This window comes from Psammomys obesus, unplaced genomic scaffold (genome assembly GCF_907164565.1).
Source record: "Psammomys obesus unplaced genomic scaffold, mPsaObe1.curated_primary_1811, whole genome shotgun sequence".
Classification (NCBI taxonomy): domain Eukaryota; kingdom Metazoa; phylum Chordata; class Mammalia; order Rodentia; family Muridae; genus Psammomys; species Psammomys obesus.
Window position 1 is genome coordinate 1,848,911 of NW_026588368.1, and position 23,911 is coordinate 1,872,821.

Genomic DNA, 23,911 nt, shown 5'->3' on the forward strand with positions numbered 1-23,911 from the left:
TGAAGGCTGCAAGGGAGCCTGGGTGCAAGGGAGGTGGAACTGATGTCTTCTGTCCCTTTAAGGCTTAGCAAGTTGGGTTAGAAGCCTTGTGGAGCTGTGCTCTCTTTTTCCCACCCCCGGCCAAGGAGAAGGAGCCTGTGCTGATTCTGTATGGCAGGGCTTCCTTTGTGCCCCCCTGGAGGTCTCCACAGATCTGGCTTGGTACACCATCTCATTGTTCCGAATAGCCAGCCACCACTGGGATATGAGTAGCTGACCCATGGAGACCCTGAGTTCCCTGCAGGGGCCATGGCTATTAGAAGTTTTCTGGAAGGTCTCTCCAGCTGTAGATCTCCAGATGAGAAGCTCAGAACAGGTCAGTGGCCATGAGAGAAGGCAGGAAGAGTGGCGTCCGGGAGGGAGGGATAATGGGGGTCGTGTCAGAGCTCGTTTCCTCTGGCCCACTGTCACTGTCACCCTGACCTTCGGTGAGGGATGGGATGATCCTGACTACGTTGTCTTCAAAGTGTACCTGCTTCTTCTTGGCCAAGGAGTCGGCTGGCTCTAGTGCCAGTTCCATTAGGGTATCTCGGGGCTGTAGGACACGGGGCTTCTTGGTCCCCTTCAGGATGCTCTTCATGTGGACGAAGAACGAGCCAGGCCCCTCCTTGAGGGCCTCATGGAAAGTATAGGTTTGCTCAGTGTCCCCAGAGCCTGTGGTGCTCACAACGCTGCTGGAAGGGTCTGTGTACTGCTCCGTGGGCGCCAGCACCTCTGGAACAGCCTTTCTTTTCTTCCGCTTGCTCAGCAGGAAGTAGGCCAGGGCAGTGACGATTAGCATGGAACCTGGAAGAGATCTGGGAGGTCAAGATACTGCACAGAGGAAAACCAGAGGCTGAGCAAGCCTTTCTCTCCACAGCGCCACTGCCTTACCACGTTGTACAGGTATGGTCGGTCGGCACCCTGATAGGTCCAGCCTTCACACACCCACATCAGACTCAGAGGATGACGTGCCAAGGCTAAAAGATTAAAATAGCTCCAGTGGCCAGGGTACCAAAGAAGGGCTCTGCCTGCTTCTTGAGGTATCCTTCTGATCTCTATGCCCGAGTCCCCTTCATGTGGAGAGCTGGTCTTGGTCCTGATTGCCTGACTTTCATCACCACCACCAGCTTCTCTCTGGGGGTAGAGGCCAGGCATATAATGGATTTACTAGTATTGATTCTGTTGTAGACAATTTGTTGGATATCTTCCCACTCCCAGAAATGTGGAGATTCTCCTAGGCCCCACCGAGAAAACTTGGGGAGATGTGAATCTCTCATGGTCAGTGCCCATGGCTCATTGGGCTAGCCTGTGGACTCTCAGCTATGGTCTCCTGCAAGGAACACAGCTCATCTATGGGAATCCAGGAACCTGACTACCAATGCCCACCAGTTTCAGGGTCTCTTCAGTCTGTGTCTTCAATGGTCAGGGCTTGTGGCCCACTCAATGTCAGGGTGGATCCTTCTATGACTTTCTTCAGGGGCCATGGCACATATGCTAAAGAAGAAGACAGTTTAGTCTTCGTTGGTAGAAAATGTTTTGGTATTGGAGATGGTCTCTGGGAGAGGCACGATGTGTGTATAAATAAAGGGGGATGAAGAGGAAGGTGGTAGAAAAGAAGGGAAGAGACAGATGTGCAGAGGTGAAGACGTCAGGTCAGAGGTTAGAAACTGAGCCACCCTGCAAGGTACAAGGAGGAGGAAGAGGAGATAAGGCTGTCATGCTCTTTGGAGGTCCTATAAAGGTGCCTGGAGGTTAGAACAGAATGGGTAGGCATTGACGAGATGCAGAAGGGTCTGGGTCGAGGACCCTCTCTCATTCTTTGAAAGTGGTCGGTGAGAAGACAACCCGGGGTCCCATTAAGGGTCCAACCTCTGGATGGCTATGTCCATGAGGACTTTGCCTGAGGGTGTTCCTGCTGCTTGGTCAGCATAGTGGACATCTCGTAGCTATGCTCACATACTGAGTTAGAGAGGGCATACAGGCTGGTGGGAGCTTGGGGAGACAGCACCTGGTCCTACTGCTTAGATCACATCTGTGCTAGGCCCATCCCCCCATTCCCCTCAGTGCTCCTACCTGGAATGGTCACATGCCAGACGAGGACAGGGTGGAGGAAGCAGGCCACAGACAGCAGCATGTAGGCAAGGAACTTCTGGAAGCAACCCAGCCAGCGGGCCTTCTCCCTTGCTCTGTGTGCCAGAGACCCCGGCTGACACCTGGGGGAGGGGGCTTCAGGGTTAGCAGGCTCGTAGAAATCATCCCATGCAGGTCCCAGCTTCTTAGAAGGCTGTGGGAACCTGGGGCTGAGCCCTACGGTATTTGTGATCTCTGTAGTGGCCCCTGACTGAATATCTTTAAAGGCTGGAGTCACGAAATCTCAGGGTCCCCACCGTGGGTTCTATGGTTAGGAGGCTTGCTTGAGACACTCCAAGGGGTCCACAGGCTTTCCAAAATGCTTCCCTGACCCATGTTCTTTAGCCATGGTTTTGGCCAACAGGAAAAGGAAGTTGATGGAAGTCTTGGGGCTTTGGGGGAAGTCTTCCATGGACCAGTAATGGTATGCAGTATAGAGGACTGTACTCTCTGCATTGTGGGGACTGAACATCACACAAAGAACAAGCAGGCTGGAGTTCAATTGTACTGTACTTGCTGTACCTTGCCAGGCACAGGACAGAATTGGCCTAGAAAACCTTCTCTCTCTCTCTTTTTTTTTCTGACACATAGGGACTACCGTGTATCCCCATGATACTGAACAGATTTCTTCAGGTACACTCCCCCAGGTCTCTAAGTAAGACAATGCCTGTCCTTGGACCCTTCATGCTCTGAGAGCATGGCTGTCCAACAGAACTACGTACAGCTCATTGGTGCCCTCTGGTGTCAGTCTGGGGTATATGTGTACATGTACACACAGGAGCAGATGTGTCCTTGTGTGTTGGGAGATGGAACATTTCTGCACATCCTTGAAATGTCAAGAATCCTTTGAGGTAGAATTCAGTAGAAAGGGGAGCAAGCTGCCACCCAAAGGCTAAGCCTAGGAATCAGCTATTAACCCCTGCTAGGTGCTGAGATCTGGCTCTCGCTGACTGTTTGGGGACCAACTATCTAGGCTCTGTTAGCCAGAGTCCAGAGTCTGAGCCCTTACCTCACGGATGACCGTTTTCACACACTGAGTATTGGCTGGACAACAGCAGGGCCTTTATGGCCGGAATGTTGGAAGAGGCAGAGCTGGTTCCCACACACAGCTCAGTTTCCCGAGTGCTGAGCCTCCTGCAGGGTCCTCAACCGATCGCAGACAGTCTGGACACGTGCCCAGAGACTGAGTGCCCTGGGGTAGGGAAAGCTGACTTTGGGAGGGAGTGTAGGTAGAGGCAGGCTCTGACTATCTAGCCAAGAACAGCAGAGAGCAGGTGACTGAGCTGTGCGGAGTTGCTTCTGGAAGGAGAACCAGTCCACAGTGGCCCCAGAAGCAGGACAACCCAGCCATGGCTCCACAGGTGAGATATTTCTCAGGAGCTGGGATGGTAAGGGATGTAAAGCTAACTTCTGGAGGCTACTCACCTGAAGCAGATGGCCAGCAGTTGAGCCACAAAGAAGGCCCCTTCACACATGGAGATGGTGACTCCTGTAAACCTGTGGATAAATAGAAAGGCTGGGAGGCCAGCCCTGTTGGTCCCCCATGAATTTATCATGGCTGTCTACCTGCAGCTCCTTTGATTCCCAGAAATCTCCACTGACACCCTGGCAAGGCTCCCTGCCCTCATATATTTGTGTCTCCATCAAACATCCCTCTAGTGCTGCCTGAATGGCACGAAGGTCTGTATTGGAGTGGCCTTAAATTTCTTTATAAATACCCACATTGTCCTGAGTATACAGGAAGTTGGCAGGCTCCACAGGTCCTTTGCACAAGCTAGACCTTCTTGGAAGGCCTCTCTTTCCCTCTGTCATCTGTTTGGTGAAGTCTTGTTATTACAATGGCAAAGTCACTAGTCTAGGAGCTTCCTAAGGATTTCTCTGTATAATTGCCATATGAGGCCTGGGCCCACCCTGGAGAGGACTCATTTATGGGAGAGTGCCCTTTGACTACCCATCAGAGTGAAAGCTAGTGAGAGTAGATGGATGCAACAGGGCACTCAGGACCCATGCTCTGCTAAGGGTCACTGGTCCTGCTTCTGTTACCTACTGATGTGCATGCAGGTAGAAACTGGACTTCTTGTGACTCAGTTTCTCATCTGTAAACCAGGACTAACTATAAGGCTTCACCAATGAAATTATCACAAACTAGATGAGTAGATGTCTATAAGTCCCTTAGAACTGTACCTAGAATGGAACTGCCCTTACACAGATGCTGTTTTTCCTCTCTCTGTGATTATAGTATTTAATCTCTACTTTTGCCTGTTCTCCCATGCTCCCAGAAACTGCATAATTCTTATCTTTTAGTTTTAAAATGAACATAATGATTGAAATGTGCCAATCACAGTTCTAGAAGCCTTAAAGAAACCAACTCCTTTGGCTATTGCAACATTTTTTTTTTTTTATGACCAGCAGGTATATTAATGTCAGTTATGAACGAGGAAGCTGAGGGTAAGAGCCTTGGCCAGAGAGGTACAGCTCACAAATGGCAGGTACAAGATGGGAGCCACCCCAAATTCTGGAGATCATGTGACTAAGAAGTACTGAAAGGTATACGCTTTGTAGAAACTCTCAGCAGAGCCATTTCCTACATGCCGGGGCAGAGGGGAATTGAGGCTTGGTGAGTAAGTGACTCATTCAGAGTTCCTGTAAGGTGCTAGTGAGCCAGGGGATCGAGACTGGTGCTGAGCTATGAGTGTCGGAGAACAAGGCGTGAGTAGAGGAGTAACTGAGTGAGTGTGAGGGGCAGGAAGACTTGAGGCTGGAATGTAATCAAGAATGACCACCATTGAGTCCCCCCAAGATAGGGCAGAGTGCCAAGGAAGAGGTGCATTGAGGGCAGAGGGTGGCCATATTGCCCGACTTGAAGTACACTAGTGAGTTAGCAGTGATGGAGGGGAGGCAGGCTCAACCTGGCTGTAGGGACCCAGAAAGACAGTGCCTCAGGGGCAAGGAGATGTGGTGTGTGCTCCATGGGTAGACACAGCACGAAGGCCATAGAGAGAGCCAGAAGTCCCCAGATGCAGCCAAGGGTCAAGAGGTAAGTTAGCAGTATAGACATGAGCTCTGAAGGTGGATCACAGCGAGGAGGTGACAGATGTGAGATTCCAGGGGCAACAAGAGGGCCTGCATTGAGGTAGGGGTAGAATGACACCCAGGGCAAAGGTCAGCCACCAAAGGGAGGGATAAGTTAGTGAGGTTTGGAAAGGTCAAAAGGTCAAAATGAGGCAGTCAAGACATTCTATTGCGGGGACACAGAGGCTTCCTCTAGCCTTGGCAGGAAGCTGCTAGAAGCACAGGGCAGGACTGCAGAGATGCTGAGTTATAGGCTCAGGGACCCCAACTTTCTCACTGATTGTGACGTCCCTGTATGGCCATCTATCTTCTGCCAAGGTACATTGGTAGGCACAGATGTGGTGGAAAGGTAGAGTCAACTGGGGAGTCCTGAACTTGATCATCTCTACAGCTAGTGCAGTGTGCACATCTTTCATGATGCTAAGCTAAATTACAGTGAGTTGTACTTATCATGAAGGGGAAATTATATATATATGTGTGTGTGTTATAATTATATACATAATTAGGGGATATGTATACATATTAATATATAGCATATTAAATATGTCCTAATTATATGTGTGTGTTTGCTGAATAAGGAAGTGACTATAGGGATGCATGGATGTGTGACTGGGAGGGTTGATGGGTAGATGATGCATACTCACAGCAGATAGAAGGCCAGGCTTTTGAACTTCCCTCGCAGGAAGGTCTCTGTGCCCACTCCAATCAACACTGCAGGGGAAAAGGAGAGGGAGAGAGTGGGTCTGGGTACATCACTCCATGGCACTGTCTTGTGAGGGTTCTTGGCTGAGGCATGAGTTTTTTCCTGAGGTCTGAGAGCCAGGGTGTCTTCCTTCTATGAGTACTGACAGCTGTGGTTAGGTAAAGAGAGCAAGAAGACTTCCAGGTCATCTCCGAAAACCCCAGGGAGAGCCCGGAGAACTCCCCAACCCTAGAGCACAGAAGCCATCCTCCATCCACGTGCTCTAGAGACTGCCTGAAGGCCAGTGGCCCTTCAGGTTTTTGGCTAGTCTCTGTAATGGCTTTCAAGATGCTTGCCATCCTGGGCCAGGCCAGGGCATGTGCTTTGTGCCTTGCTATGGGTTGAAAGTTATCTAAATGCTCTTGCTTGGATCACTGAGATCCAAGCTGGTATGTAGTATCCCTAAAATTCAGAAGTTGCTCAGCCTAGAATTAAGGAGGTATTCCTTCTGAAAGTGGAGATAGAAAGACCTGGAGAACTCCACAAGGAGAACAACAGAGCCAAAAAACCTGGGTTCAGGGGGCCCTGCAGAGACCGATACTCCAACTAAGGATCATGTATGGAGAGGACCTAGAGCCCCTGTTCAGAGGAAGCCCATAGACTGCTTAGTTTTTAAGTGGGTTCCCTAGTGAGGGGTACAGGGGCTGTCTCTGACATGAACTCAGTGGCCAGCTCTTTGATCCCCTTCCTCTGGAGGATGCAGCCTTGCCAGGCCACAGAGGAACACAATGCAGCCAGCCTTAATGAGACCTGATAGGCTAGGGTCAGATAGAAGGGGAGGAGGTTCTCCCCTATCAGTGAACCAGGGAAGAGGCATAGGGAGAGAAGAGGGTGGGTGGCTGGGACTGGGAGGAGACAAGGGAGGGGGCTGCAGCGGGGATACAAAAATGAATAAATTATAATAAATAAATATATAAATAAAAGTAAATTAAAAAAGAAATTATTCAGAATTTAAAAGAATGCTCACTGTAATTTTTTTGTTTTGTTTTTGTTTTCTGAGACAGGGTTTCTCTGTGTAGCCTTGGCTGTCCTGGACTCACTTTGTAGACCAGGCGGGCCTCGAATTCACAGCTATTTCTCTGCCTCGGCGCCCTTGAGTGCTGGGATTAAAGGAAGGCACCAGCACTCCTGGCTGCTTACTGTAAGTTTAAGGAGATATTTACTCTCATGTTAGACTGAGCCCCCTCCCACCCCTGACCTCCTAACAGAGTGACAGAGCGTGAAACACAAGACATAGTGAGAAGGACTGGGTTTTTGGACTGCTTGTGTACTGACAAGGCTTCAAGGAAGACCCGAGAAAGAAAAATCAGTGCGTGGGGCTGGAGAGATGGCTCAGAGGTTAAGAGCACTGGTTGCTCTCTCAGAGGTCCCGAGTTCAATTCCCAGCAGCCACAAGGTGGCTCACAACTATCTATAGTGAGATGTGGTGCCCTCTTCTGGCGTGCAGGTGTACATGCAAGCAGAACACTTCATACAAATAAGTAAGTAAATAAAATAATGAGCAACATCAGTGAGTGGGGCATGAACAAGTTCTTTCCTCTTGGGAGGGTAGATAATAGATTAGTTCTTACATAGTTCCATTAGCCATTGTCTTTGTCCTCACAACACTCCATCAAGTGTTAAAACAGAATACCTGTCTCCACTGTGACACATGCTATGTGCTTTTCAAGTGCAGGGCAGAGACGTTGACCCAGTTGGTATGCACTCACTGAGATGATAAGGTTTATTAGCCTAGAGGAAGATGCAGAAGATTCCAAGGACACCCTGGAGGCTCCCTGTGTGCTGAGGTTTGCACAACAGACACAGGTGAGCAAGGAAGGCAAAGCAGCATGGGGAAAGGTCTGGATTTATGGTAGAAACTTCTGGCCACTCGGTTGGAAGAGGTTTCAAGGAAACCTTGGCATTTATCATTTAGTTCTAATTAGTCTGTTTGGGGAGAATTTCCTAAAAGCAGTAGAATTCACTCATTTTTGTCCTAGATTTTTGTCCCCCCCCCCTTTTTTTTCTTTCTCTGTGCTGGGGAGCAAATCTAGGGCCTTGTATATGTTAGGCAAACTCTTGGCCACTTATCTACATTACCAGACCACTTACTTTAAATTCTTTAAATATGATCCAGAGGTGAAAGACACCATTTGAGGTATCTGTTTTGCCGTGAGCCCAGGAGCAGTTCCTATGGTAGTTGCAGTTATGCCCTGGCCCTACACACCTCTTGAGGCCACACCCCTCATTATGTGACTTAGCCATCCCTTGTCGGTGGCAAAGTCACAACCCGACCTTTTCTGAGTAATGGGATTTTGTAGGCAAAATGCAAGTAGATACATACAGTGGTCGTGAGGACTGACCCTTCTTTTGTGTCTCTGCCGCCACCCAAATTGCCCAGTTGTCTCAGCCAAGGCCAGTCTAGCTAAGCCATCAGCTATCTGGCCTCTAGGTAGGGAAACAAAGCCAGCCAACATTAACAGAGCTGCCTAGCCTACTCACCTGCATACAGGATAACCTAAAGCTTATTGCTGTATGCCACTGAGGTGTCCAGCTGTTCGAGGACATCATTTTAGCAAGATGACATGCACCGTTGGTGACAGCTTTAGTGAAACATTCTTGACCTGTGGCAAATCACACTTTTCAGGTGCAGTTTGATAAGCACTGACGTATGTCTGTCTGCAGCCCTGAAAGCATCACTCCGTCAAGAGAACGGGCATCATTATCGCCCTGAACGCCTCCAGGTACCACACCAGTGACGTCTTACCTTCTCTTTCTGTGGTCCACCCCTAAGCAGCTGGTGATCTGCTTCTATCACCAGAGACTAGTTTATGCTTCCTGTGAGCTAGGAGAAATAGCATCGAATAGTGTGTACTCATGTTTGGCTATGTGTTACGTTCAGAGAGTTATTTCTAGGTTCATGTTAGCCGTAGCGTGCATTAGTAGCTCGTGCCAATCTATGGCTGACTGCTACTGCTGACTGACAGGGATTCACCTCAGTTTGCTTATAATTTACACACATAATTCACGGTCAGTTAGGTTGCTTCTAGTTTTTGGATACTATGAATTGAGCTGCCATGGGCATTTCAATTGTTATGTCCTTTTCTCTTCTTTTGGGTAGATGCTTGGCAGGGGGGATAACCCGATCAGATGGCAGCTGCATGCACAACTCTCGAAGAAACTGCCAGACTGTTTTAAAGCGAGTGCATCGTTTGAGTTCCCACGAGGAGTGTGTGCAAGAATTCCACGGCCTTAGCCGACGATTCTGTCTTTTCAATTCTAGTCTTCCTAAAACACACGCATAGTTTCTCGTTGAGCGCCTCACTTGCATTTCTCTAAGGATGCATGATGTGGAATGTCTTTTCGTGTTTGCGAAAAGACGTTGTGTTTTGTGTTGGCTTCCAATACTGTATTTTACAGGGAAATGTCTTAAAATCTTGACGGTATCCAATCAGAAGAATTTTATTAATTCTGTCACTGCAGACTGAACTTTTGGTATTGAAGTAAGAAATCTCAGCCCAACGCAACACAGACTTTTATTCCCATTGTCTAGGAGTGTTATTGCTTCAAGATTTACACTTTAGATTTATGATTCGTTTTGAGCCTTTAAAAATAATTTTAGGTAATTTTGTAGGAATGAATATTTAATTGTTTAGGCATCATACATTTATATACTAGTCGCTTTTGCGATTTTGTTGTTGTTGTTTTTCCTTGGCAAGCTGTTCATTCTGTTTCTCTTCATCGCATTGCTGTGCTGGCTAGAGCAACACAGCGCTGGCTGTCTGTGGTAGGGACGGACATCCTTAGCTTGCTCCAATCTCGGGAGAAAAGCCTCCAGCCTTAACTTTCAAAGAGGGGCATGATTTTTGTATTCATTTCTCTTTTTTTTATGTGCATTGATGTTTAGCCTGCATGTCTGTGGGAGGGTGTCAGATCTTGGAGTTACAGGCAGTGGTGAGCTGACGTGTGGGTGCTGGGAATTGAGCCAGGGTCCTCCTGAAAAATCACTCAGTGCGCTTAACTGCTGAGCCATCTCTCTCTCCAGCTGCTGTTTGTTTGTTTTTAGATTTTCTTTTTTTTTCTGTCTTCCAGAAACATACCTTGGGGCTGGAAAGATGGCTCAGCAGTTAGCAGCACTAGCTGCTCGTCCAGACGACTGGGATTCAAGTCCCAGCACCCACATGGCAGCTCACAACTGTCTGTAACTTTATTTCCAGAGGGTCTAACACTCTCAGACATTAAAGCAGGCAAACCACCAATGCACATGAAATAAAAATAAATAAATCAACATTTGAAAAAAGAAACATATCTCATGACTAAAGATAAACAGCTCTTCGTAAAAAAGTGTACTAAAATCTTTAAGATGCTGACAAAAAAAAAATCAAAGAAAATATCAGAAGATGGAAAGATCTCCCATTCTCATGGATTGTTAGGATCAACATTGTGGAAATATCCATCCTACTAAAAGCAATCTACAGATTCAACACAATTCCCACCAAAATTTCAATTCAAATTTTCCTAGGAATTAGAAAAAGAAAACAGTAACAACATACATCCGATGTATGAACACAAAAGACCCAGTATAGCCAAAATAATCCTCAACAACAATAACAAAAGTGCTGGGGCTATCAGTGCCCTAGATTTCAAGTTATTCCAGAGATATAAGAATAAAAACAGTATGGTATTCATGTAAGAACACTCACTGAACAGTGGAATAGAATTGAGGACCCACAAAGAGCCCACACTTCTTCAGCCCTCTGATTTTTGACAAAGAACCCAGTAGTACAAGTTGGAGAAATGACAGCATCTTAAACAATGGTGCTGGTCAAACTTGGTAGCTTCATGTAGGAGAATGAAACTTGACCTTTATCTCTCATCCTGAACAAAATACAACTCCAAATGGATCAAGGACCTCAACATAAGACCTAATGCTTTAACTCTAATTAGAAGCTAGAGCGGAGAGCACGCTATTCCCATGGCACAAGAAAGGCCTTTCCTAACAGGACGATAACAGTGCAGGCACGAAGATCAGCGACTAGTAAATGGGAGCACACGAACATATAAAGGTTTTGTACATCAAAAGGCACCCACTGCTAAAGAGGAAGCCTGCAGAACGGAAGAGCTCTTTACTAGCTATACACTGGCCAGAGAATTACTATTTCCAACACATCAATAACTCAAAACTTAAGAAAACAAACAACACAACGGAAAAGGGGGCCCAGGGCTAACAGAGAATCCACAAAAGATGAAATGCAAGTGGCTGAGAAACAGTTGTTAAAAATTGTTCATCTCCTTAGCCAAGGAGCAAATGCAAATTAAAACTACTTTGAGATTCCTACTTACCCCAGTCGGAATGGCTAAGAATAAGTGATGACAAAATCTGGTAGGAATGTGAGGAAAGAGCAACCCTTATTTACTGCTGCTGGGAGTGCAGTCAGGTGCAGCCACTGCGGAGAGCAGTGTGAAAAGCCATTAAGAAGCTAACTACAGCTCTACCTTAGCGTCGGCCATACAGCTCTTGGGCACATACCCAAAGGACTCTCCTGCTACAGAGAGAGTCATTTATGCTCGCTGCGGCTCTATTCACAACAGTCAGGAAATGGAAACAGCAATTAAGTCCATCCGCTGATGAATAGATAATGGAAATGTGGTGAGTATTATTAAGAAAAATAAAATCGTGAAATCTGCAGCTACGGGTAAGGCTGGAAACAACAATTTTGAAGGAAGAAATTCAGGCCCAGAAAGACAGATGCTACAGAGTTCTGTCATTTGTGGATGCTAGCTTTGACTCTTTACACGTGTGTGCTTTATATGGAATACACGCGGGAGTCGGAGGATCACGAAGGACCCGCAGGGAGTAGCTTTCAGGGAAGAGGAGGTGGAGTGCAGTGATGTAAAAAGTTAAATGGGAATTATGATAGGAAGAGATAAACTGTGGTGGGGGAGGGACAGCAGAGCAGAAGAGGGAAAATGGAAGGGATCTGTAACTCTAAAGGCTTCAAAAAAGCCACATGGAAACCCGCTCCAACAGAGACTTTCTAAAATATATCTATACACATACATAAAAAGAGTCCAAGTGGAGTTCTCCTATAATGGGTAGACAATTCCCCTACTAGATACGAGAGGCTAATGAATTAAAAAGCCCATTGCCACGAATGAGTTACTTCTTTCTCATTTGTTGGCCAGTGATTATCTATAGGTCTGCACCCCTTACAAGTTATTGCCAGTGCTCTGGGTTACCAAAACTTGATGTCAAGACCCTACTGCTGAAGAGACCACATACACGAGTCATACACAGAACATGAGGAAATCAAGGTGGTGCTCCTGGAAGCTTCATTCCTACTGGCTAGCATTCATAGCCCGGGAAATGCTTTTCATGCTACCAAAGGAGACAAATAATCACCCATCTTACCTAGGTGTGTTCTCTGTGGCCTACAAGACCAACAGGCCTGGCAAAGTGTGCTTACTGGTCCTATAGTGGCAGAAATGTCACAGGAGTAACCAACCACATTTTTATTTGATTAAAGGTCTGTTCCGCAATGGTACCATTCCTGATAATGGTACCATTATCAGGCCAAGGACCTATAGCTAGAGAGATCATAAACCCTAGGAGAAAGAAGCTACAAGTATTAATTTGATATACAGACATAGCATTATACCGTTTCCTAATGACCTGCTGTTATTCCCATAGATTAAGGAATCTTTCAGCCGTCATCCGGGAAGCCTCTGCTTGCAAGAGATGATGATCAGCACAGGAACCCCCGGCTTTCAAAGTGCAGAGAATAACAGGCTTCAGAATGTCCAGCCCTGAAGGTAACATATATGTCGAAAGCCCTGCTCTAAAGGCTCAGGGATCACTGGGGAAGAGCTGTCAGAAAGGACAAGAGCCGGAAGATGCTGGGTGAGTATAAGGAAACAGTATCTTCTGAGCACAGCAGGGAGGCAGCACGTGTGAATCCACTGCAGCTGTCACACCATGCACCAGACACGTGCAAGGCTGAACCAGCTCAAAGCCCAGCACAGAGAGGGGAGTTGGGCATGTCGTTCCAGCCCTACCCAAGGAGCTTAAGAAATCCTGACAAAATTCTTAGTTTTTGTGAGAGGAAGGATCAGTTTTCTCAGAAAGTGTAACCCCTGATAAGTCATCAGTGCTCCAGTGGAAGGGCACACATTTGTAAAAATTTAGGCCTTAGTGGGAGGGGGCACAAAATTGTATGGGAAGAGGTAGGGGCGGTCGATCTGAGAAGAGTTAGGGGCGGGGAAGTGAAAGATGACCAAAACACTTACGAAATTTTCGAAGATCTGATAACCATAAAAAAAAAAAATCATAAGAATTAGCAGGAGGTGCATAGACAACAGACAGCCAATTATAAATGGATGACTTAAAGGTTAAGACAACCTGCAGCAAATTTCCCTCGGTTCTGGCATATTATTCTTCATATATATATATATTTGCTGCAAATGTTCAGAATGTTTGCGTCTGTGCAGGGGATTAGTCCCTAGCTTTCTTATTATATAACATCTTTGTCTAATTTTGATGTCCATGTTGTTCTAGCTTACTTTCTGTTGCAGTTTTAAAAAAAGGACCCCAAATCAACTTGAGGGTAGGAAAGGGTTTGCTTTGTCTTACGGCTTGCACACTGTCATTGAGGGAAGCTGGGACCACAGAGGAAGGCTTTTCACTGGCTTGCTTTTAGGCTCATGTTCAGCTACTTTTCTTATGCAGCCCAGGCCTACCTGCCCACAGATGGCACCACCCTCCTTGGTCTGAGTCCTCCTGAATCAATCACCAAGCAAATGCCCCCCCCCCCCCCAGACATGTCTACAGGACAATCTGATGGAGGCACTTCCTCCACTGAGGTTTCCTCTTTCCAAGTGTGTCAAGTTGACAACTGAGATTAGTTGTCACATGGGTAAAGGCCAAGTCTATGAACTAAGTTGGAGATTACTCCCTGCTTTCAAGTTTCTGTAGCATCTTAGATAGAATTGTATTAGGTCTTCATTGAATGTTGGTAGAGTTCTCCTGGGAAGCAGTCTGGGCCTGTATATCAGATTTTGGAGGTGAGACTGCTGTGTGAGAGCCTGTGTGAGTCCTCAGCACTGCCCAGGGGACTGTCTCCAGTTAGAACAGCGTCTTCCTTGTGGTGATTCAGCCAACATTTTCTTCTTCTTGTTGTACGCATAACAGGTGCCGCTGCACACCTGTTTTGCTCAGACAGCTGAAAGAACTACCAGCTCAGGAAATGCAAATCCGAATCACGTAAAAATCTATCTCACTGCAGAGAGAATGGCCATCATTAAGGAAACAAGTAAATGCTGATGAGGATGTGGAGAAAGAGAAGCGCGTATGTACTGCTAGTAGAGCCCCTATGGAGATTAGCATGGAGGTCCCTCCAGAAATCCCAAGTAGAACACCACATGATCTATTCAGATACACTGTGTCTACACTCTAAGTACGTTACCTCATCACGGAGGTACCTGTGTATACATGCTTATTACTGGACTACTCACAGAAGCCAAGATATGACATCAGCCTAGGTATCCATCCATACATGAACAGATAAAGAAAGTTTGGTACATGTACACAATGGACTTTTGTTCAGCCTTAAAGAAGAATTAATTGTATCATTTCTTGGACAATGGATAGAATTAGAGACTATAATGTTAAACTAGATAAATAAAGATTAAGAAGAGAAAGATATTTTCTTTTTCTTTCATATGGGGGATAACACACACACACACACACACACACACACACACACACACACACACGCCAGATATGAAAATAGAAGGGGATGACTAGATGGGGAAAGGTAGGGATCCAGGGGACAGACAGGTCCAGGAAAAGACAAGAGAGATTAATAGGCCCATGGATATAGACAAAGCACATAATGTAAATGTATAAAATGTTATGATGAAACCATCATTTTGCTCAACGAATACATAAAAAGGTGACTAAAAAAAGAACTGTAAGCCCATGAAAAGAAGATCAGGGCTGCCTCCTGCTTTAGATATAGCTATGCTCTGTGGGGGTGGCGACCACGCCTTTACTCCCAGCACACATGGGATTGAGTGAGTGATTGCCAGAACTCTGAGTACAGCTCAAACTACACAGTGGGTTCCAGAACAGCCTGGACTCCAGATCCTGTCTCAAAGCCACCATTGTAGCTGCCACCGCCGCCGCCATCACCGCCACTCCAGCTCAAGCTGTGATGGGAAGCGTACAATTGGATCAGGCCTTCTAAAGCTCACCCCTCCCACCTCCATCCTATTTTCCTGGGTCACATGTTGCCTTACTTCTTTCCCCTGATTCCTCTTCATCCTTCAAGAGGGGCTATTTCATTCATGTCTCACAGACACCGTCTCCTGAACGGGCTTCTGGAATTAGCCTGCTCTGAGCTGGTAGCAGTTTTCACTTTGTTTCACTGGAGTCTGAAGGTAGAGCCAATGGTTGTCCCTATTCTGTAGATGGGAAACTGGAGCTTAAAGAGCTTGTGTGGGAAGTATAGTACAGGTCACAGAAGCATGAGGCGTGACTAGTTTGCCTCCCTGCTCAGATCACATGCAGTGCCCTGGGGTGAAGGTCTTGGCTCCTTAATAGATGGGTATACACAGGATAAGACGGAAACACCAAACATTTGCAGAGGAAATGAATCATAATTAGCTTTCCACAGTCTAACTCTAAATCTAAAAAGGAAGACACTGATATAAAGAATGAAGAAAGAAACATTTGACCCAAACCCTGTTGCGAGGCAGGAGGGGGCAAGAAGAATATTCATCAAGACAACCAGACCAGAAAAGGAAAAAAAAAAAAAAAAAAAAAAAAGGTTCATTTGGAAAAGCTGGAAACACTTTGTAACCTCACTGGGACAAAAATACCCTCCAGACATGTTGGAGTACATGATTTCTTCAATGGCAGGAGGTGGTCATGCAGATCTGCATTTAAGGGTTGTTGAAATTAGCCTGCAGTGGAGGTGGGGAGGCTGGAGAGATGGCTCAGTGGTTAAGAGCAGTGGCAGCTCTAGCAGAGGACCCAGGTTGGATTCCAAGCACCCACACAGTGGCTCACAGCCTCCTGTAATTCCTGTTCTGGGATCTGATACCCTTTTCTGAACTCCGAAGGGATTAGGCACACACGTGGTGAACAGACATACCTTCGTGGCAAAAATGTTCATGCAACAAAACTAAATAAATACACAAAATTAGGGAGAAAAAGACATTAGCATGCAGGGCCCTAGACAGTTACTTAGAAAACATTTTTTTTTGAAGGCTTTGACCAAGACTGAGGTGAAAGCACATTTTTGTTGTACCCGTTAAGAGATGAGATCACCTGGATCTTAAATGCTGCTTTTGTCCTGGTCTATACATTTGTAAGTCATTTGTATATTTGTAGGTGGTAAGGAATACTGGTACTTAGCAGGTGGCTGTGTCTGTTAAATAGGGAGGCAGGTTAATGGGTCGTTAGCAAAACAAACAAACAAACAGACAGACAAACAAACAACACAAAACAAGCCTAAAGTGATCTCAGATCCACTCCAAGCGCTTGATTTGGGAGAAACAGCTCATCAGCTTGAGAAGCAAATTGCCCACAACAGCATTGCTTGGTTATTCTGCTGCATCCAGTCCTTATGATGCTCCGCATTGCTCCTGCGTGCCCAGTTAGACAAGCCACCAGGACAGAAAGCCTCTGTTTTCCCATTAAATTCAGCACCACAGTGTTCAGGCATTTGTAGGTATAGGAAAGATAGTAACACTGAAGTTAGTTATGTACCTCTGGACGTATAAATGGGAGGTTCTACTGTGATCCTTCTTTCTGGAAACACATGCAGACAGGGCCCAAGAAAGGACTCAGTTGGAGACCTTTGGGATGGCCAGATGAGTCATGAATACAGATTATTCAGAGAGGAGAAACAGCAGACAGCTTAAATACCAGTGTCTTCAGCTCCCAAAAGTGCTTGGTGTGCTTAAATGTAGCGTTTGCTGCAATATTGTCATGCCTGTGCTCACCATAGCCCCACACCCTGCCTGGGGCTGTGGATGGTCAGGACTGACCCAGGGTAGAGTCATGAGAGCAGACTATGGAGTGGCTCTGACTGGGCCTCTCTATTGGTTTTTTTTTTTTTTTTTAATCCAACATCTTAGAGTCATTAAAATGCAGAGAAAGCTGCCCCTTTGAGATAGAAGACGAATATTGGTTATAAAACCATGGTGACTTATCTTGAATCGCAGCTTCTTATAATACTTAAATCTACCAAGGAAGAGAAAAGTCAAGAGCTTGGCTTTGGGAGGTTATTCCCCTGAGTGTGCTGGTATGAGTAGGTTCTTCTGATTCTCCATCCAGCGTCTGGCCTTTCCCGTTCCATTTTCCCTAGAACACTTTAACCTCGATTCAGGCAGAGGATGATGAATAAAAGTGGGGGTTTCAAGACTAGATCCCTATCAGTTGGGCTCTGCCTCCCTGCTTCCTTGGCAGGATACCTTGAGGAGAGTGCCTCAACTCACCACATTCTCCTTAGTTTCCCTTCCTGGACAATGGGTACAGTGATGGGCCTAGTGAGGCCTTAATGGATAGCACAAAGGATGGAATGAGGTTTTGAAGACAAGTAGCACAGGGCTTGGGTCATGGTGAAAACTCCAACAATGATGCTATTTGCCAACTACTATTAAAAAGAGGCTAGATAAATCAAATAGAGATAAGAGCAAGTGCACCGTGTGTGTGTGTGTGTGTGTGTGTGTGTCTGTCTGTCTGTCTGTCTGTCTGGGTCAGGGATGGGGCCCAGGGTGGGGCTGTGTGCAGAGAAATTTCTAGCATAAACATTTTGTTCTGAGGTAGTTTGGGAGACCTTAGCAAGTACTGATGACATATTTTCCCCCCTGGGGGACAGATCACTCTTAGGATAACCCATGCTTCTCTTTGTGTAGGGCCAGCAGGAGGAGGACTTCCTTTCCAGATAAAGGTCCAAAGACAGGATTCTCCTCCTTCCACACCTTGGGGAGTGGGCCAGGCATCTGTGCATTGACTTGGAGCTCTTCTCCTTTTCTGGTCTGGGGAAGGGCTGAGAAGAGGTGGGAGGTTACTGGAGATTCTGTGAGGGAAGTGCAGTGAAGTTCAAAGGAGAATAAGTCTGCCTTTTCAACCAAATGCTGAGAACTAATCTTATCAGGCCATTTCTCATGAGGCAAAAAGGTGCCATGTACTTCTGAGTCCTGCCCAGTAGGCACTCATTTACCAGGTCCTGTCTGATGCCCAGTCTATATTAAAAAAAAAAATCACAAGTTGGATGAGATGGCCCGTATCTATAATCCCAGAGACTAAGGTAGGTAGCAAATTTGAGGCTAGCCTGGGCTAAATAGAGAGCCTGCCTTAAAGCAGAAAACCCAACCAACCAACACCGAGTCTCAGGTTCTCACAGAGGATGTGTTTGCCATGTCTTGGTGAATGTTTTCAGTGATGGATACCCAGATGTTCTCACACCTCAAAGGGTGGGCAGGGTCCCACAGTCTATGCAGACTCTTGGTATGTCTGCTTTGTGGACAGGGTCTTGCAGTACTGCAGCTTGGCAACAGAATGACCTAGAGGTCACACTCATGTTCACAGGCTGCACACACAACCCTCACGGCCCCATGACTTTGAACACCAGAGAAGCACTTTGTAAGATCAAGTTAGATCGGGCTGTGTGCGTAATGTCCAAGGAACCACCTGGCTGTTCCCAGGGACAGGATTTTTTTTCATTTTGAACATACCCTGGCTTGGTGCTGTCTGTCCTCTGTGGCTTGTTTATTCTGGGTTGGCGGGAGCATCTGTCCCAAAAACCGCTTAGAGCAGTGGTTCGCAACCTTTTTAATGCTGTGAGCCTTTAATATACCTCATGTTGTGGTGACCCCCTCCCCAGCCATAAAGGTATTTTTGTTGTAACCTCATATCTGTAAAATTTGTCACTGGAATTGTAAATGTTTCTGATGGTCTTAGGTGGTCTTAGGTGAAAAGGTCGTTGGGCCCCTAAGTGGGTCACGACCCACAGGTTGAGATCCACTGACTTAGCATCCAGGGCTTGAGTTCTGTGTAGGGCAGCAAAGCCCATGATGCTTCATGAATGGAGTTAGGTGGGAAGAGGCCGTGTAGCTAGTGTCCACAAAGAACACTGCTGGGGCAGAGACTGTCACCTCCTGGGAGCCATACAGTCCCTTGAGGTGACACTCTGGAAGTGCTTGTTCACATCCCTGCCCAGCCTCTGGACCCTCTATGCTGTTTATGTACAGGGGCGCCTCATCTGCCCCCCTCCCCTGGGTTTCTGCAAAGTGCCAGGCTCTATCTCAAGTCTCATTTCCCTGGACTTTTCAACAGAGGATTTCAACAAAAGCGGCTTAAGGGAATAAAGAATTTGCAAATCTCATGTACTGGACAGAGGCCTTGAAGGCCAGTGATGTCAAGAGAAACCTGAAACCTGCCAGAGAGCATCAGAGCCCCTTTTAGCTTCCCACTTGCCCCAGTGCTCTGGAGAGCCCAAGGGATATTCACTGAAAGCTCGGCCTTTAGAAGGCAACGATGGTCTATTTTTAGCCTGGATCTTATATCAAAGAAAGGCAGGAGGTCCATCTTTAGAATTAACAGCAGCTTCTTAGCAGAGATGGAGGTTGTGGTTAAGATGTACAATATGAGTCTCAGCATCTGCATTGATACACTGCTGGGTAGAGTCTTTCAGAGGCCCTTTATGGTAGGCTCCTGTCCTGTTTCTGTTTTCTCCTTCTTTCAATGTTCATCCTGTTTGTCCTTCTGAGTGAAGATTGAGACTTATAACCAAATTTTGGGCAGAGTGCAGGGAATCTTATGAAAAAGGGGAAGATAATAAAACCTGGAGAGGACAGGGGCTCCACAAGGAGAGAAACAGAACCAAAAAATCTGGGCACAGGAGTCATTTCTGAGACTGATACTCCAACCAAGGACCATTCAAGGATATAACCTAGAACCCTTGCACAGATGTAGCCCATGGCGGCTCAGTGTTCAAGAGTGTTCCCTAGTAAGAGGAACAGGGTCTAATTCTGGCATGAACTCAGTGGCTGGCTCTTTGATCACCTCCCCCTGAAGAGGGAGCAGCCTTACCAGGCCACAAAGGAAGACAATGCAAGCCAGTCCTGATGAGACCTGATAAGCTAGGGTCAGATGGAAGGGGAGGAGGACCTCCCCTATCAGCAGATTTGGGGAGGGGCATGGGAGGAGAAGAGGGAAGGAGGGGGGGATTGGGAGGAATGAGGTAGGGAGCTACAGCTGGGATACAAAGTGAATAAACTGTAGTTAATATAAAAAATAAAAATTTAATTAAAAAAGTGTAGAATATGCTTTGGTGTGCGCATGTGCTGGGGGTGTGTGGCGTGAAAGGCCATCCTTAGGTTGAAACCATCTAGACTCACTAAATCCATTAGAAGGGTAGTTGTGTGCACCTTAGGCAGCTTCCTGGCTGGAGGGAAGCAGTGACTGCGGAGAATGGCTGTATTTTAGATGTGAGATTCCTGGTAGCCCGAAGGGAACAATGTATGAAACTCGCTCTGTCCAGGGAGCACAGTAGACTTGGAGCAGCAGTAGCTCACACTCTCATGGTGGAGATACATTTAAGGTTGCCTTGCGGGCCTTGTGATCATTGCCTACTTGTAAGAGGCCTTGGGCCGGCCCTTCAACCAGCCTATCTAAACGGGTCTGAGCTAGACCAATTCTTTTACTTGGGATGCAGGGAAGGCTTTGTCCAGTGCTATTGGGAAATTCCAGGGTCCTCCTACTCCAACCTTCTGTGTGACCTTGGCAAGGTTATGGCTCCAATCTGAATTCACTTGCTCCATCTCGTAGCAGGAGGGCTGGAATTTGACCTTGCCTATTCTGACTCATAGCCCTACTACCAGAAGAGCCCATTAGCCAGTTGACCACGAGCCCAACCGAGCACCCCAGGAATGATGTGGATCCCTACTGGTCCTGGAGTATATCACAAGGGCATCCACTGAGAACCTCAGTTCACATGTTGTCTTGCTCAGAGCTGCAGCTGCACATCCATCCATCACAGAGGTGGGGAAGCACACCTTCAAAGGTCCACAGGGCTGGACCAAGGTTGTACGTACACTAGAGACCCGAGGCTCGGCTCGCATTGCTTTGGTTTGAACTGGAGAAGCCTTTCAACTGGCAGAGACTCTTGAAAAAGCTTTTATCTGGATGCCAAAAAGGATTTAATGTGTAATTTTTTCTTTCTTTTTTTCCAAGAGCCTTGGTGCACAGAGCTAATGGCTCAGATCACCGCCATTCAGTTCCTCAGCATAGATTCTGGCCCTCTGGATTGGTGGGGCTAAGGATGAGGTTAGGGTCAGAAGTCATTTCTTTGCCAACCATCTGAAATCCAAGTCAGCTGAGCAGCCCAGGTGATTTCCAGTCCTCTAAGCCCATACCACGCTCCTGTAAATGGCTCATAGCAAAGGGGCTGGTTTTCAACAGTGCGTTTTGTCTGCAGGGTATGGGGAGGGTCTATGGAAGCTTGCCATCGTCATACCCAGCGCATCTCCTGAGTGCAGAGCTGCCCTGTCAACGGGATTCTCTCCTCACAAGACAGGACTATTGCTGAACAAAGCAAGGTAAACTTAACTGACCATTTTTATAGCTACACCTCGGTAAGAATTCTCACATTTTCCCAGGCATTTATACCTTCACCGCCAGTCCCCACTCCAACCTGCTGTCCTCATGGCCCTTTGAGGGCAGGGGGCAGACATGTTAGCTCATTGATGGGGATGATGAAGGCTCCCAAGGTCTCACGAGAGTGGGCTGCCACTGGGTCTCAACACCAAGGCTCGCTCTTCTAAACCTGCCTAAAGCTGTCTTTGCACCTGCTGCTCTCCTGAAGTCCAGGGTTTCCCTGAGGTCTCGAAAGAGAAGCCGAAGGGCAGATGTGGCTAGATGTGCCACCCTCTCCTGGCTAGAAAACGTTTCTCCTGTTTTGCCTCTGAGCAAGGAGCTGGTAGATGAGAGGCAGGATCTTACCTGCAGCTGTGGTGATGCCCAGGAGCCGGCAGGTATATTCCAGCACAGTCCAGAACACCTGGAGCTTCATGGTGCCAGAGGTGTGAGCAGGGTCCCAGAAGGGCAGGCTGTGAAGATTCCTCTGGATCTGAGATGCTCTGGGTGCCTCTGACAAGCAGGAGGCTGCAGGGGCTGGCTGGGAGCCGCTGGGCCTCTCTGGTCTCTGCCTTCCTGATCTATCTAGTTCTGGCTTCCACAGCCTGGTTGAGGTGTGAACAGGGCTCACCTCCCCGGCTTAGCAGCCTATGCCCTTGCCAAGTGCTGCTCAGCTTAATCATTATCTTGGAAGAATGCTCTGGTTGCTCCACATAGCCCTGGCCTAGCCTGGAGCAGCTTCAGCCTTGGTGCAGCCGCCTGAGATCATGCCGATTAGGGTTGGGCAGGAGGCAGCCTAGAGCTGGCAATTAACTGTTTCTGGCTGGGAGGAGGGAACAGGAGAGCTAGCATCCAAGCCCTTCCTTATCAGGCTGTGCCAAGAAAGTCACACCCACACCTCACACCTGCTGGGGTCCTAGAGGAGACTGGGCACATGCAAATCTGGGGTGGGGGAGAAATGGTAGAGACAGAGACAGAATGAATATGTTTTTAAATCACCAGCGGGAAGAACTTCTGAAATGAGTTCCAGGCTTTTTTTCCTTCCATGTATAAGTGGGCCGAGATGATTTCCTCATCTGCGACCTTCTTAGCTCAGACCACAGCACATGGAGACGCTCTTGTATTCCTCAGAGGTAGCCAGGATATGAGATGTGGGGAATCCCGGTGCAGGCTGCATGAATCATTAACCGGCTGACCTTGAGGAAACCCGAAGGTGCCTGTGGCAGAGAGTGAAGAAGAAATATAACTGCACGGGTCTTCTCAAAACAGGAGAGCCCCCTAGAGCCCCGCTGACGTGCTCAGCCTCTGAGACTGGCCCTTGTCAGATTTTGCCGGCTCTTATTCTCCACCTGGTCTAGTGAATTGAATAGTGTTGTGTTTTAGCCTTCCTGTCAGCTCTTCTCTGTAATCTATTTCTCGTCTGCTCATGTGGGATGAGAGACATTATAGTCTGATCATTAACTTGTATTGCATACCCCACCCCTTCCTGTAAGAACCTCTGTGCACATATGATGCTTAAGATGAGGTATAGGAGTGTATCATATAGTCTTTATTGTGTGTGAGGCCCTGGGTTCCATCTCTAGTTACACACACACACACACACACACACACACACACACAGAGAGAGAGACAGACAGACAGAGAGAGAGAGAGAGCACAGAGTAGGGAGTACTCAAAGAATATGACTTGGAATATTCTTCACTAAACAGACTTTATTTTCAGATTATTCGTCTGTATTAGCTGAGCTTTATCTATTTTGACCTTCCTGAAATGTGACATGCTCGGGCATCCAGCACCCCCTGTGGTGCACACTGAGTTGATCTGAGGAAGGAGCTGGGGCCCGGGCCATGGTAGCTCTGTGGCTTATGGCCTTCTTTGGGAACCTTTTCTCTGAGGAGACTGGGAAGCCCTCATCACACCACAGCTGTCATTCACCTTTTCTGAGCCACAGTGGCATATTTTGGCTTATGCCTCATACCTCTGTGCTCAGAAGACATTGCCTCATTCCTGGCCTAGGTTTGTGAGGACCGTTTAGTCCATGGAACATGGCCATGGCTTCTCTTCCCAGCCAATACTTTAGGAATGAGCAGGTAACCCAGTTTTGGACCAACACCCCTGAAGGAGCACCTGCTGCTGGGCTTTTGGGGAAGTCCTCTTTGCTTCTAACAAGGGTCTCAAGGGCAGGCTGAGTTATGTCTCTATGGACTCCTAGTCAGGATAAGGAGTGAAAGGGTGGGGTTCTGTCCCACGAGACAACAAGCAACAGTGGGATGGCTTCAGGAGCTGCTCAACTTTCAAGATCTGCTTTGTCACCTGGTTAC

At 47.2% G+C, this 23,911-nt stretch overlaps 1 protein-coding gene across 1 annotated transcript; it reads right to left on the minus strand.

The window, feature by feature from the left end:
* Positions 1 to 346: 346 nt before the first annotated feature.
* Positions 347 to 22,026, minus strand: Tmem72 (transmembrane protein 72). The gene is made up of 5 exons (XM_055604111.1): positions 21,957 to 22,026; positions 5,868 to 5,934; positions 3,577 to 3,648; positions 2,095 to 2,234; positions 347 to 825 (listed from the first exon to the last, which is right to left on the minus strand). The coding sequence occupies exons 1-5, from the start codon at positions 22,024 to 22,026 to the stop codon at positions 347 to 349; spliced, it is 828 nt and encodes a 275-aa protein (XP_055460086.1).
* Positions 22,027 to 23,911: the final 1,885 nt, after the last annotated feature.

What these genes read in the sequence shown, in the direction of transcription:
- Tmem72 (XM_055604111.1), bottom strand. Translation starts at nt 22,026, where the DNA reads ATGAAGCTCCAGGTGTTCTGGACTGTGCTGGAATATACCTGCCGGCTC. An exon ending in CTGCTGGCCATCTGCTTCAG is followed by an intron (nt 2,235 to 3,576) that starts GTGAGTAGCCTC and finishes CCCCTCCCCCAG; the next exon opens with GTGTCAGCCGGGGTCTCTGG. An exon ending in CTGGCATGTGACCATTCCAG is followed by an intron (nt 826 to 2,094) that starts GTAGGAGCACTG and finishes GATCTCTTCCAG; the next exon opens with GTTCCATGCTAATCGTCACT.